The 15,435-nt window shown below is 35.8% G+C and overlaps 1 protein-coding gene across 2 annotated transcripts in view; it reads left to right on the top strand.

The window, feature by feature from the left end:
- RNF17 (ring finger protein 17) overlaps nucleotides 1–15,435 on the top strand; it is a 101,468-nt gene that overhangs the window by 21,351 nt on the left and 64,682 nt on the right. For both annotated transcript variants that reach the window (XM_069467469.1, XM_069467468.1), the window contains exons 7-11: nucleotides 3,917–4,088; nucleotides 7,207–7,283; nucleotides 7,558–7,632; nucleotides 10,875–11,179; nucleotides 13,790–13,948. In XM_069467469.1, coding sequence (XP_069323570.1) covers nucleotides 3,917–4,088; nucleotides 7,207–7,283; nucleotides 7,558–7,632; nucleotides 10,875–11,179; nucleotides 13,790–13,948 — 788 coding nt within the window. The remainder of the gene's footprint in view (nucleotides 1–3,916; nucleotides 4,089–7,206; nucleotides 7,284–7,557; nucleotides 7,633–10,874; nucleotides 11,180–13,789; nucleotides 13,949–15,435) is intronic.

Below are 15,435 nucleotides of genomic sequence, written 5' to 3'. Positions count from 1 at the left end.
ATAAGAAAAGCTTTCAGTCTTTTCATTGAGTGTGATATCACTATGGGTTTTTCATATAGGACCTTTATTATGTTGAGATAATTTTCTTCTATTTATAGGGGTTGTTTTTGAGTGTTTTTTCATGAATGGGTGTTGATTATGTCAAGTCCTTTTTCTGTATCAGTGGAGACAACCATGTGGGTTTATTGCTTCTTTCTGTTAATGTGATGTGTTGTATCAGTTGATGTTTGTATGTTGAACTGTCCTTGCATTCCAGAAATAAATTTTACTTGGTCATGGTGTATAATTCTTTTAATATGCTGCTGAATTTGGTTCGTTGGTATTTTCTGAGGATTTTATACCAATACTCATAAAAGATAATCTCTGTAGTTTTCTTATAGTGTCTTTGTATGGTTTTGGTGTCGGTAACATCGGCCTCATAGAGTGAGTTAGGGAGTGTTCCCACTGCTTCAGTATTTTGGAAGAGTTTGAGGAGGTGTTAATTCTTCATTAAATGTTTGGTACAATTCACCAGTGAAGCCATCTGGCCCAGGACTTTTCTTTGTTGGAATGTTTTAAATTACTGATTCTATCTCCTTACTAGTTATAAGGCAATTCAGATTTTTAAATTCTTTGTGAGGCAGTCCTGGTGGGTCATGTAGTCTAGGAATTTGTCCATTTCATCTAGATTATATAATTTGTGTATAGTTCATAATAGTCTCTTATAATTCTTTTTATTTCTGTAAAATTGGTAGTCATGTGCCCACTTTATTTCCGATTTTAGTAATTTGATCGTTTTTTCTTAGTGTATCTAAACGTTTGTCAATTTTAATCTTATTGAAGAACCAACTTTTGCTTTCATTTTTCTCTATTGTTTGTCTTTATCTCTGCTTTGATCTTTATTTCCTTCCTTCTGCTGTCTTTGAGTTTAGTTCTTTTTCTAGTTCCTTATGGTGTAAAGTTAGGTTGTTGATTGGGAAGCTCCTTTTTAAATGTAAGTGTTTATACTATAAATTTCCCCCTTGGCATTATTTTTGTTGCATCACATAAATTTTATTTTGTGTTCTTGTTTCATTTGTCAAAAATATTTTCCTAATTTCCTTTGTGCTTTCTTCTTTGACCCATTGAGTTTAGGGAATATATTGTTTAATTTTTATGTATTTGTGAATCTTCAGAGTTTACTTCTGTTAATTCTAGTTTCATTCCATTGTGGTCAGAACAGATACTTTGTATGATTTTAATCTTTAAGTTTATTGAGACTTATTAATAAATAATAAACATTAAACATTATTCAACATGGCTGATAGTCCTTACTAGAAACATACAGTCTTTCCTAGAAAGTGTTACATATATTTAAGGAAAATGTGTACTCTCCTGTTGGGTGGAGTGTTTTGAATATGTCTATTAGATCCACTTGGTTATAGTGTTCAAGAAATTTGTTTCTTTATTGATTCTGTTCTGGTTGTTCTATCCATTATTGAAAGTGGAATATTGGAGCCTCCAACTATTATTGTAGATATGTGTATTTCTCCCTTTAATTCTGCCAATGTGTGCTTCATATATTTTGGGGTTTTGATGTTTGGTGTATATGTGTTTATAATTGTTATATTAAAATGTATTTTGTCTGATATTAGTATAGCCACCCAGCTCTTTTGGTTATTGTCTGCGTGGAGTATCTTTTTCCATCCTTTCATTTTCAACCTCTCTGTCTTTAGATCTAAAATGAGTTTCTTGTGACAGCATTATAGTTGGGTCGTGTTTATTATCCATTCTTCAAATCTATGTGTTTTAATTGGGGAATTTAATCCATTTACACTTAAATACCAATAAGAAAGGACTTTTGCCATTTTGTTCCACATATTTTACAGCCTTTTTTGTTTTTGCTCATTTTCTCCATTACTGCCTTTCTTTGTGTTTACCTGATGGGGTTGTTTTTTTTTTTTTTGTAGTGACACATTTTGATTCCCTTCTCATTTCTTTTTGTCAATATTCTATAGATAGATTCTTTGTGGTTGCCCATGATAATTACATATAACATCCTAAAGTTAGAAGAATCTATTTTGAGTTAATGGCTTAATTTTAGTTGCATGTAAAAACTCTACTGCTTTACATATCTGCCTCCCCTTTTATTTTTTGATGTCACAAATTACGTTTTTCTGCATTTTATACCCATTTACATAGATTGATAGTCATTTTACATGTTTGTCCTTTAACTTCAGTAGGAAATAAAAAGTGGAATTACAAAACAAAATTACAACAATACTGATTTTTCTTATTTGCCCATGTATTTACCTTTATGGGAGATGTTTTCTATCATTGTATGGATTTAAGTTACTGTGAAGCCTTCTTTCACTTAAAAAAAAAAAAAAAAAAAAAAGGTTTTTTCTTTTTTCCCATCCAGTTAGTGTGATTTTAGCCTTATTTCATTTTAATGTGAAGGACTCCTGTTAGCGTTTTTTGCAGGGCAGGCCTATTGGTAATGAACTCCCTCAGCTTTTGTTTATCTGGGAATGTTTTAATTTCTCCATTTCTGAAGGACACTTTTGCTTTGTATAGAATTTTCAGTTGACAGGATTTTTTCTTTCAGTTTTTTAAATATATCATCCCATTGCCTTCTGGCCTCCAAGGTTTCTGCAGAGAAATTGGTAATCTTAGTGAGGATCCCTTGTACTTGACAAATTGCATTTCTCTTCTGGTTTCAAGATTCTGTCTGTCCTTCAGCAATTTGATCATAATGTGTCTCAGTGTGGGTCTCCCTGTTTATTCTACTTGGAGTTCCTTGAGCTCTTAGATTTGTAGATTCATCTCTCATCAAGTTTTGGGATTCTTCAGATAATCTGTCTCTTTGTCTCTCTCTCCTCCTCCTGTGATTCTCATAATGCATATGTTGCTCTGCTTGATGGTGTCCCACAAGTCCCTTAGGTTCTGTTCACTTTTCTTGTTTTTCTCAGACTTGATAATTTCAGTTGTCCTATCTTCAAATTTCTTCTTTCTTCTGCTTCTTCAATTCTACAGTTGAGCCTCTTCAGTGGATTTTTTTTTTTTTTTGTCTGCTTCTAGGGAATGGATTTTTTATTTCAGGTACTATACTTTTTAATATAGGCTATAGAATTTCTATTTGGCTCCTTTTAATAATTTCTCTTTCTATGTTGATATTATCATTTTGTCCTTAGGTCATTTCCTTATTTTTTCTAGTTCTTTGTCCATGTTTCTCTTTAGCTCTTTGAGCATATTTAACACAGTTGTTTTAAGACTGTCCACTAAGTGTAATACTTCTTCAGGAACAGTTTCTACCACTCTATTTTCTTCCTTTCAGAGGGCCATGTTTTTCTGTTTCTTTGTATGCCTGGTGGTGTTTTTGTTGAAACTGGGCATTTGAAAAAATAGCCACCTCCCCCAGTCTTTGCAGACTGGCTTTTGCTGGAACAGGCCTTTACTGAGTAGCTGGATGTGCCCTGAGACTGGGGATCAGCCTGAGGTGAAGGCCTGAGGTCTCCTCAGGTGTTTTCTGAGCAGACTTCTCGCCTGCGCCTCATTGTGGCTTTTTCAATTCCCCTGTATACACAGTTGCTTTTATGTCTTAATTTCCCAAATTAAGCGTCTCAGCTCAGCTTCTTCTCCAGGCTTTATGTGGTCTATTGTATGTCTCTCTCTGTAATCGCTTGCCTTCTAGAAAATTTGTTTTTTCTGTAATTATACATATCTTTTAACTGTAATACATTTCAGGTCCGTTAAATGCCTCATTTACCATGTTTTATGTTAAGTTTATCAAGTAGTAAAAATACCCTGTTAGATATAGTTCAGTTATTATATGCTTCATCTAATTGTTAAATTCATCAACTAGTAAAATTACCCTTTCAGATACTGTTACTATAAATTTACATTTATATAAATGTTTATGAAATACTGCAAAATAACTTTGAGGTCTTAAATGAAGGAAAAAGAACCTGTGTGAAGAACTTGTAAGAAACAGAGATGATTATCTATCGAATTTAACAATGACTAAAAGCTACATTGAAGAGAAAAAAAATGATTTGGATGCAGCTATGAAGATAGCAAGAGAGTTAAAATCAGCACCTTCTCTGAGAACATGCTGTGACCTTAATCAGGTAATTAATACTTTATAATGTGAATTATTTCTGTGGTAGCTTATTTTACATGCTTTGGAATGATAGTTAAGACTTAAGAAGACTATGTTTTTCAGATTATCATAACCTGTATTGTCATCAATTTAGAATTCTTAGGTGTTTGAAATCTAAGACAAACATTATAAAATGTGTATGACCTTTTATTTTATTTTTTTTTACCATTTAGGGAAATAGTGTAAGAAAGTCTTTGTAACACATGATCTAACAGCTAGTTAGGGTGACATTGAGGTGAAATTTGCAGTTTCTAGGACACCTGGATAAAAAATGAGGCCAAATAAGAGTAACAAACCAAAGGAGACTCTGTTTTCTTCTCATAAACAATTCAGGTATAGCTGTCAACTCTTGACTTAAAAATGTAATTCAAGATCCCATTCAGGTTTTTCGTTTCCCACCTTTTTGGTGCAGGTCCAGAAACAAGCTGCTTCAGCTGTTTCCTGTCATCTAATCATGTGTCCAAGGGGCAGAATTGGGGGGGGGGGGGGAAGAAAAACAACTGTGTTTCTTGTAAGATACCATAGTTTGGCAGGACAAGATTAATCACAGATCGTCTTTGCCGATTTCTGCCTCACTCTGTAAGGGAACAGATGCTGCTCTCATCATCTTCAGCTCCTCGGAGTCTCATTCCCGTAGATAATCAAATACTGGGACTGAACTGAAATACAGAAGCCATTGGTTTACCTGGCTCCAAACTCTCTAACTTTAAATGAAAGAAAGAGCTGGCCTCCCTGAATTGTAGTTCTAAAAACAATGATAGTCATTTTCTGTGTATTACATGTGAGGCACAGGAGGTAAAAAAAAAAAAAAAAAAAAATGATAAAAATTGGTCTTCACTCTAGTTAGTCTGGTTAGGAAAAGAGAACAAAAAAGAAAACATTTGAAGACAGCAATACAGGTGGACAATGAATCTGATCAGAATTTTCTGTTTCTGTAGCTCTATCCCATTTCTTAGCTAATGTCTGTTGTTATCTCTCTCTTTTTTTTTTTTTTTTCCTCAAGATAGTCTCACTCTTTTGCCAAGGCTAGAGTGCAGTGGCATCATCATAGCTCACTGCAACCTCAAATTCCTGGGCTCAAGTGATCCTCCTGCCTCAGCCTCCCGAGTAGCTGTGACTACAAGAGTGTGCCACCACGCCTGGCTAATTTTTGTAATTTTTGTAGAGATGAGGTCTCACTATGTTGCTCAGGCTGATCTTGAACACCTGGCCTCAAGTTGATCCTCCCACCGCAGACTCCCAAAGTGCTAGGATTATAGGCATGAGCCACCGTGGCTGGCCTGTCATTGTCTTTTAATATTAGGTCATTAAATATGAAATATCTGATTTCAAATCAAAAATGTAGTTTATCTCAAACAAGAAACAGTATGATCAAAGTATGCGCCTGAACTATCTACACCGTTTTGCCATCTTAAGGGCAGCTTGTTTATGACAGCAGCAAAGAAGCCTGGAGAGCGAGTGGTGTTGAAATCGCAGAAGGCATTTTCCACAGCATCTTGAGAATTGAATATTTTTCCTTGCAAGAAGTGGTCCAAAGCCTGGAAGAAGTGGTAGTCAGTTGGTGCAAGGTCTGGTGAATATTGTGGATAACAGAGTTTCCAAGTCCAGCCTGTGTAGTATGAGCAGCATTGTTTTTTTGTGACATGTGATCTTGTAAGAGGATTAGCCTGTTTCTGTTGACCAATCTCAGCTGCTTAATCGCAAGCATCCTCCTCATTTCATCCAGTTGGTTGCAGTAGACATCCGCTGTAATCGATTGACCAGGTTTCGTGAAGCTGTAGTGGATAGTATCAGCGCTGTGCCAACAAATAGACACTATTAGCTTTTTCTGATGAATATTTGGTTTTAGACTGTGTTTTGGCACTTCATCTTTATCCAGCCATTGTGCTGAATGTTTGCTGATTGTCAGAAAGAATCTATTTTTCATCACACGTAACAATGCGTCGTAGAAATGGTTCTCCTTTATGTCGTGACAGCAAAGAAAGGCAAGCTTTGAGATAATTTCTCTTCTGACACTAGTTTAATTCATGTGGGTACCCATCTGTCCAGCTTCTTTACCTTGCCCATGTGTTTCAAATGGTACATTATTGTTGGAATAATAATGTCAAATGTTGCTATTAATTCATGCATAGGTTGAGATGGATTCGCTTCCATTACAGCTTTTAGCTGTTAAAATCACCAGAATGGAACTTGTTAGACCATCACTGTACTGTGCGTTCATCAGCCACATCCTTCCCACTTCGCTGATATTTCTAGCTGTCTGCACTGCATTGGTTCCATGATGGAACTCATATCAAAAATATCACGAATTTTTGACTTATCCATGGTTTCACAAAAATTGTCCTAAAATTTTTTTTGAAAGATAATCACAAGCCAAAACATATGTTTGAAAGACTGAGAATGTAGCTTCACGATTAAAATAAAACAGGAAGGGTCAAAGTGAAATATCAGAGATGTCAGCTGTCAAACTTAGTACTTAAGGAAATCAGACATTTCATACTAAATGACTTAATACGTATTTTCAAAATATTTTACACTCATTTAGGGAAAATAGTCATAAATACTTATTTGCATCCCTTCCTTTTGGGTGCCCAAAATTGAGCCTTGAATGCGTTAATTAATGAAATACCTACAGAGTATAATTGTCCTTTTAAAATCTTACTGTTTCATCAATGTTTGGTTTTTTGGGGTTTTTTTTTTTTTTCTCTTTGTTTTTTTTTTTTTTTCTCTTTTTTTTTTTTTTTTTTGAGACAGTCTTGCTCTGTTGCCTGGGCTAGAGTGCCATGGTGTCAGCCTAACTCACAGCAACCTCAAACTCCTGGGCTCAAGTGATCCTCCTTTCTCAGCCTCCCGAGGAGCTGGGTCTATGGGTGTGCATCGCCATGCCTGGCTTATTTTTCTTTTTTTATTAGAGATGGGGTCTCGCTGTTGCTCAGACTGGTCTTGAACTCCTGAGCTCAAGCGATCTTCCCATGTCAGCCTTCCAGAGTGCTAGGATTACAGGCGTGAGCCACTGCGCCCAGCCTTATCAATATTTGTGACAAAAGCAAATTCATGCCTGAATGACACTTCTTTTTTGATTCTAGATTATCCGAACTTTGAAGTTAACGTTAGAGAGTGAATTGTCACAAGTTAGTTCTCTAAAACTAAGGAACCCTCCCAGGTGAGTAAGTCATAAATCAGGAGACCGTAACAAGTATAAAAATGTGTTAGACCCTAAATTTATTAAAATAGCAAGCAGTTATAGATTGAAAATTTGGGTCACAAATGTTTCTCAAGTTAGCAACAAAACTAAGATAAGTGTAATTTATGATAAATTAGGATGTTATTTAAACGTTTTCTTTTCAATTAGCTATTTCAATGTTAGCAACTGATTTTTATTTAGAGAAAGTAATTAATATTATAAAATTTGCTTGTATGCTGATGTTTTATTTTAGATTGATTATGAATTGCAGTGAGATCATCTGTATGTTCAACAATATGGGAAAGATTGAATTTGAGGACTCAGTAAAGTAAGTATAATATCAATATGCCATTAGTGTCTGGACAGTACCTGTGATCTCTAAGAGACAGAAAAATTGAGGCTGATTGTAGTTTGATTAAAAAACTGAAGTATAAAGGGTAAAATAGCTTCTATAGTTAAATTCTAGGCCTAGAAGGGTCAGCAAGCATTGAGTGTTGCTAGGCACTGACACCCTAGATATTGAGATATATGTCAGAGACATTACAATAAGTACAGGAAGACAAACCTGTAAACAATAGTAACAATCACTTCTCGGCCTTTTGGCTAAGATTAATTGTAGACATGTAAACAATAAAATACATGATTTCTGTGATAATATATACAGAATTTAGTGGAAGTGCAAAGGAAGGGAATGATTAGTTCTTCCTGGAATAACAGGGGACTTGGAAAGAGATTTTATTTTTCCTTATCTGTGAAAAATGAGTAACAAGTGGAAGGGAGAACAAAAGGAAAGTAGACATCAACATATGGGCAGTGAAATAGCATGCTGCGTTCAAAGAGCTGTATATATAATTCCATTCCGTATGTCTCCGAGGATACATGGAGTAAACAAAGTCCTACAGATTTTGTGTGCTGTCTGATGGTGTTTGAACTCTCTTTTCTAGGTTCATGCTGTCCAATATGGTAACCCTTGACTACATGTTTCTGTTTAAGCAGAAATAGTTAAAACCAAATAAAATTAAAATTCAATTCCTCAATTGCCCTAGCTACATTTCAAGTGCTCAGTAGCTGCATGTGGCTAGTGGCTACCTGTCTCAGTCCCTTTGTGCTGCTATGACAAAATATCTCAGAGTGGATAATCTACAAAGAAGAGAAATTTATTTCCTCACAGTTCTGGAGGCTGGGAAGCCCCAAGTCAAGGCGCTGACAAGTTTGGTGTCTGGTGAGGGCCCTGATCTCTGCTTCAAAGTGGCGCCTTGAATGCCGTGTCCTCACATAAGCAAACGTGTCCTCACATGGTGGAAGAGCAGACAAGCCAAAGCGGGTCTAAGCTAGTTCCCTTTGGCCCCTTTTATAAGGCACTGATACATTTGTGGGGGTAGCGCCCTTGTGACTTAATCACTTCCCCGAAGGCGCCACCTCTTAATATCTCCACAACAGGGATTAAGTTTCAACATGAATTTTAGAGCAGACATTTAAAACTACTGTATTAGAAACATAGCGTATTTCCATTATCACCTAAAGTTCTGTTGTACAATATAGCCCTGGGCAGTAGAAAGCCACTAAAAGGTTTTAAGCATGAAAGTAAAAATAATTAGGTTACATTTTAAAAAGATAACTCTGGTGGCCATTTAGGGGATTATTTGGGGGAGAGTATGACAGTGGAGGCCGAAGGATTGGTTAGGCTATTGTATCAGTAGACTCGGCCAATGATGAGAACCCAAACTTAAGTGGTAGCACAGGATAGGAACTGAGGATAGATACGACAAATGCTAAATAACAAACATTAATAAAACCTAGTAAAGTTTGAATGTGAAACTTCAAATTAGGAAAAGGGAAGCATCCTCAATGATTTACAGGTCTAGCTTTGGTGACTAAGTTGACAGATTGTGGTCAATTATTCATCAAGATTAGGAATACAGAAGAAAAGCAAGTTGGGAGGGGGAAGATACTGGGTATGTTGAGTTGCTGTTGTTTACCCGCTATCTAGGGAGAAATGTGTCAAGCACAGTTGCGTACGGGTGCTGAAACTTAAGAGATCTTGGACTTGGTTCTGGGTTTACAAGTAGTACAGGATATGGATGTAGTAGGAAACCCCAAAAAGGAAATGAGTTCATGCGCTTGTGTTTGTCTCCAAGGGAAATGGTCCCCACAGGAAGCATCACATTCATTACTTTAGGGAGCAAGTCAGTCTGGCCCACAGTTTTTCAATCTCAAAAACATACATGGGCATATCTACTCTAAGCCAGGTAAACTCATGAAAGCCAAGTTCACAAAACTGGTGTATAGTCAAGATGCCGGTTTGTTAACTTAATGGACAAATATAACAGGAACTAGAATATTTGTGTTGGCATTCTTTTTTCCAGTACCCACAATTGTTCCAAGTTGCATTGTTTCTAGTCTTCTTTGGAATAAAGGGAATGAGATTAACCAGATAGCTTAATAGCATTAGGCTAAGATAGCTGACTACATTCCTCTCCAGCTGAGGGAGGATCTTGCCAGAGGAACTGGAATACCAGTCCTTCGGCCCAAATCATCTTCCCCCAATGCTTGGGTAGGCTCTGCCCCCTGCTTGCCTGTGTTGCTTCACTTTTTGTGCTTCAATGGGTAATCAAAACTTTTGCAGTCAGTGTTCTTGTAGATATTGTCGTAACTTGAATATGGTTACTATCCAATATTTTTAAGACTAAAAACCATTCTGTCTCTTTAAGAGTCTGTACTGATCTATTGATTTTAGATTTAACTTTGGGAGCAGTTTTTAAAAAGTTTTTCCTAGTTCTTAGGGAAAGTGTTACTGTAACCTGTCTGTACCGATTACATGATGGTAGGTGGTAGTTAAACCTTGGGTTTGCCCAGTGAGAGCAGGTGTTGAAATAGGTCAAGGACAGTACCCTGAAAGATAATGAAAATTTGAAGCAGGAAAAGGGTAATCTGAAAAAAACAAAGCTGAGAAGGAGCAGGCAGAGGTTGAAGGAGAACAGAAGAAAGTGGTGTTCTACAAGTCAGAGGAAGGTGGTTAACTGTTAAATATCTTAGTAAGGTCTAGTGGGAGTTGTTATGAAAAGAGATGTTTAGCTTGCAAGGTTGTGTACATACATGTGTCTCTCAGGTATTTGGACCTTATTCAACATGTATTCATTTTACTTATGTTAAATGTCTGCTCTCTGGTTAAGGAGGCAGAAAAACATGTATCATTGCTAAATACAGTTGGCTTTGTTGGTTCTTATTTCTAAAATGGCTTCTTAAACAATGATCTGTGAAGGAACTAAATCTATCATGGACCTCTAAATCTCATAAAATACAAACTTCATGAGATTCAATCTCATTTCATTGTAAAATTTCTATACTTATAGATTTGACAGCCCTAACTGGATATATGGAAGGAGATAGAAAAATAAGAAGTAGAATGGATGGATAATTAGTTTTGGGTTTGTGGCTTTTGAATAATCATACCTAGCGAATTCAGATTAATGGTAATTATTGGCATCAGCAGAAGTTTAGAGTGATTTGCTCAGGGTTGTACCATACACTTCTGTGTTTGTAGCCATATATCTCTGTATTTTTAAATAGATGTCCTCAAGAAAATGAGATTGCACAACATGTTCAAAAGAAATACAATAATAAAAAGGAGCTCTCCTGTCCTGACACATACCCATCACTAGAAAAGAAAAAGGTTGACATGTCTGTCTTAACCAGCGAGGTACCACTACCTCCTTTGCAACCAGAAACTAATGATGTGCATTTAGAAGCAAAAAACTTCCAGTCACAGAAAGAGGTTGTTGCAATGACGTCGCCTAAAACCATTGCTGTGCTACCTCAAATGGGATCCAGCCCTGATGTGATAATTGAAGAAATTATTGAAGAAAACCTGGAAAGTAAGTGAAAATATAAAAGCAGGAGAGAAAAAAAATCTACCTATAATTAGAAAGAATTGGTACCTCTTTGTTCTGTGCATTTAACAGGAACATATTGCTGTTACAATCTTATTCTTCGTTATGAGTTAAAACTTACTGATTCCATGCCCCTACTCTCACATTTTCCAGAGTTAGGATAATTTTTATTTTCAATGCAGTAATATAGCTACCTCTAAATTATAAATTTAATATCTGGTTTAATTAGGGTATTTGACTTTTTTAGTGTTCACATATAAACCTTTTATAAAAGATATAAATAAATGAGAGAGATGTGATTTATGGAAGCAGTTTTATTTATCTTGAGTTAAGAACAGTTTCTTTTTATGATTGTGCCACCGTACTCCATCCAGCCTGGGTGACAGAGTGAGGACCCTGTCTCAAAAAAAAAAAAACAAAAAACCCCCAGCTTCTCTTAAGTCTTTGTCCTGAGATTTAATCTATTACAAGGTAAACTATCATGAATATGTCATCTGTTCATTTATAACATTTAGATATATCACAATTGTTTGATGAGATTTCCAGTGTTGGCATTCTCCCCATCAACGTGGGAGTGAGATACTACTGTTTAGTTTTATACTAATAGTCGTGTTTAGGACCATTTTCAAGATCTGCTTTTATTCCTTCCCTTCCATTGTCTATTTTACTGGTTGACTCACCAGAATGACATTTTGAAAAAGGACATACTCTTTTCTTTCCTTCCTATTGTATCATCACTGATGTGTCAGTGATTTAAGATACCTGTCATGACTGGACTTACTGACAGAAGGGGTCTTGCCATTCAAGTATTTTGCCAATTCAAGCACAGCTTTTTAAACAATAGCATATCATTGTCAGCTTTAACATAATTAGTACAGTTTCTTTATTTCTTATTTTGATGAAGCATACTTCACAGATTATCTTGTGGAGACACCTAGATATCCAAAAAAGCCTCTTCAGAAAAACTCATCTGTTCCTTTTGGATCGAAAGCAAGTACTTTAACAACTGTCTGAGCTCGATGTGGTGGTGTTTGCTGTATGTATAGTAATTTCATATGGTGTGAGGCAGTAAGTAAAATGAATTTTACTGATAACTAAAACTTATTCCTTTCTCACGTTAAAAGTTTTGACTCATTTTGGCAAAAATATTTCTGAAATTTACAATATTTACGTATTTACCTTTTTATCCCTTCCTCAATCTGGGTATCATTCTTTGTAGTCTATATTGGATAGTTAAAATGATCCATTTTTTTCAGTTTCTGTCATGTGTCTATACTTGACTATTTAATTCCAGTCCTCTTGGTCTTTGTTTTTTAAACATTTTACCAGATAAAACACTTACTTTGTTCAGAAATTAGATGTATATTAAAATAGTCTGTGAAACTCCTCCCCCCATTCCCAGTCTATTCAGTCCCTCCCTTCCATAGTTTATGCATTTACAAATAAATACACATAAATTATTTTTCTAACCCTCTTTTTGTGTGTGTGTGTGTTTTAACACAAAATATAGCGTACCATACACACTGTTCTGTATTCTGTTTTTTGCATTCTTCCCTTAACATTGTACTTTGGAGATCTTGGAAATCTTTTCTGTTTTGTTTGTTTGTTTGTTTGCTTTTTGTTTAAAAGACAGGGTCTCGCTCTGTTGCACACACTGGAGTGCAGTGGCAAGATCATAGCTCACTATATCCTCAAACTCCTGGGCTCAAGCGAGCCTCCTGCCTCAGCGTTCCAAGTAGCTGGGACCACAGGCGTGCTCTACCACACCGTGCCAATTTTTAAAATTTTTTGTAGAGACAGAGTCTTGCTATGTTGCCCAGGCTAGTCTTGAACTCTTGGTCTTAAGTGATCCTCCCACCTCAGCCTCCCAAAGTTCTGGGATTGTAGGTGTGAGCCACCTCACTCAGCCAAGATCTTTTTCTATTAATATCAGTAGAAGCATTTGGCTTAATTACTCCTAATTAAGAAATATATGTATAGAAATTTCTAATATATATAGAAAATTTTCTTGCTGTCTTTACTCGTCCCACCAGAGTACACACATATTCCTCCAAATGCTGCATGAGTACTTTGGCTTTGCCTAGACATTTTTTCACACCTCTCTAACCTGATATTTAAGACTTGGGATTCAGAGTAGCTATGAGCTATATTGGTTCTATAGGTATAGTAGAGTATACAGTAGAGTGTAGATTGAACTGGCTTTTATAAGCTATCCTAGAAACCTAATCATTATCAATGGGATTCTGAGTTCCAAATACATCCATAAATAAACTAAGTTTTATGATACTGTGGAGTTACAGCATGTACGCTGACTTTAGAATCTGTCACATGAACTGCGATTCCACTTATATAACGTTTTACAAGTAAGAAAGTATTTGCAGTTCAGATTGCTAAATAATTCATGATTGAAAGTGATCCATTTGTTTTATCAGTCATTTAGGGTTTGGACTCTTTCATAGGGCCTAGATTCAGTATTCTAGAGTTCACAATGCTATAAGACACTTAATCTTTTAGAGGCTATTACAATTTTTCAGCCTTTGTGAATTCTTTTCTAACCTGTGGTTTATTAATGTGGTTTAATTGATTCTTATCCAGGTTCTCCAGAGCTGGTTTTTGTAAGCCATGTAATACATCCTTGCCACTTCTACATTCGGAAGTATTCACAAATAAAAGATGCAACAGTATTGGAAAAGAAGGTGAATGAATTTTGCAGTAAGAGTTCACATCTTGATCCTTCAGACATTTTGGAGCTAGGTAAGAAAATATTACTCCAAGTTAAAATAAAGTTTAAATATTATAATACTTGGCCAACCCACATAGACTTATTGTAATATAGATATCTGCCCTAAGTTAATAGTAAGCATAAAAGTTTTAGCATTATGTAACATAAGTTAGATTATTTACACATGTTAGTTAAGGATTAAAACTGAATGTTAACATATTTTTAGAGTGAGATATACACAAAAACTCCACTAAGGAGTGGGGTGAGCTGCTTTTTAAACTATAAAATTTGTCAGGCTGAGTGGCTCACACCTGTAATCCCAGCACTTTGGGAGGCCGAAGCAGGAAGACTGCTTGAGCCCAGGAGTTGACATCAGCTGGGCAACATAGCAATACCCTGTCTCAAAATTTAAAAATTATCCAGGCGTGGTGGTGCACACCTGTAAGCCCCAACTACTCAGGAGGTTGAATAGGGAGGATCGCTTGAGCCCAGGAGTTGGAGGCTGCAGTGAGCTATGATTGTCGCTGCACTCTATCCTGGGCAGCAGAGCAAGACCCAGTCTCTAAAAACTAAACTGTAAAACTCACAACAGGTTATATGGCCCACCCCCTTGTCTCCAGGGAAAACTATGCCTCTAAGATGATTCTTCCTGTGTAACTCCAGTCTCTTACTTTCTGTGTGTGGATGTTGAGGCTAGAATTGAGCATTTGAGATTCAGAAGGCCTGTGGCAGCCATTCCTAGTGCCCCAAGGAGAGGGTAGTTGTAAACGTAATCAATCTGTTTTAATTCTGAGGGTATGTGAATTTGCCATGCTTTAGGCTTTTGTTACAATTATTTTTCTTATAACACTGTTGACTGAATTTGATTATACTCTATAATATGATGAAGCTATGATCTGATTTTTAATAGAGCATTTTTTCATGCTATTAATAGCAATCAATGCCTATATGTAATTAATACCAAAAATAGTTTATCTGTCTAGTCTTAAATGATAATTTGAAAGTGTAATTAGCTCTCAGCTCATCTATATAGCTTTTCAAAATATCAGAAGACTAGTATCATCATACACTTTTGACAAAAATGAGTAATTCTAAAACTTCAAAAATAACATTTAATTATTAGTATCTAAGGAGGAGGGAAGTATACTATTAAACTTAATTTTTATGGTTACAGATAATTCTCTAAAATGTAATACATGCCCAAAAGAACTCAGCTTATGTTCAGAAAATGTTTTAAGAAAGCCAAAAAGACATCCTTTGCTTTAAGTTGTTAATGATAATTATGTTTGCAAGGTAAATATAGTTGATTTAAATACTCATTTACATTTTGAGAATTAGTGATAAGGGAAGAAATGTGAATTGGTGCTGTAGGAGAGAAGGGCGTCCTCTTGTTCCCTTTTCCTACCTCTGTACTTCATTATGAAGAACAACAGATGACTTCACTAGACTTTCATTTATTGAAAGAAAGAATGGTTTCATAGAATATACACAGCAGGTGCTCAAATAATTCATTTAATTA

The sequence above is a fragment of the Eulemur rufifrons genome, chromosome 4 (assembly GCF_041146395.1).
Source record: "Eulemur rufifrons isolate Redbay chromosome 4, OSU_ERuf_1, whole genome shotgun sequence".
Taxonomy (NCBI): Eukaryota; Metazoa; Chordata; class Mammalia; order Primates; family Lemuridae; genus Eulemur; species Eulemur rufifrons.
Note: the sequence above shows the minus strand (reverse complement) of the source record. Positions and strands in the feature narration are given on the sequence as shown.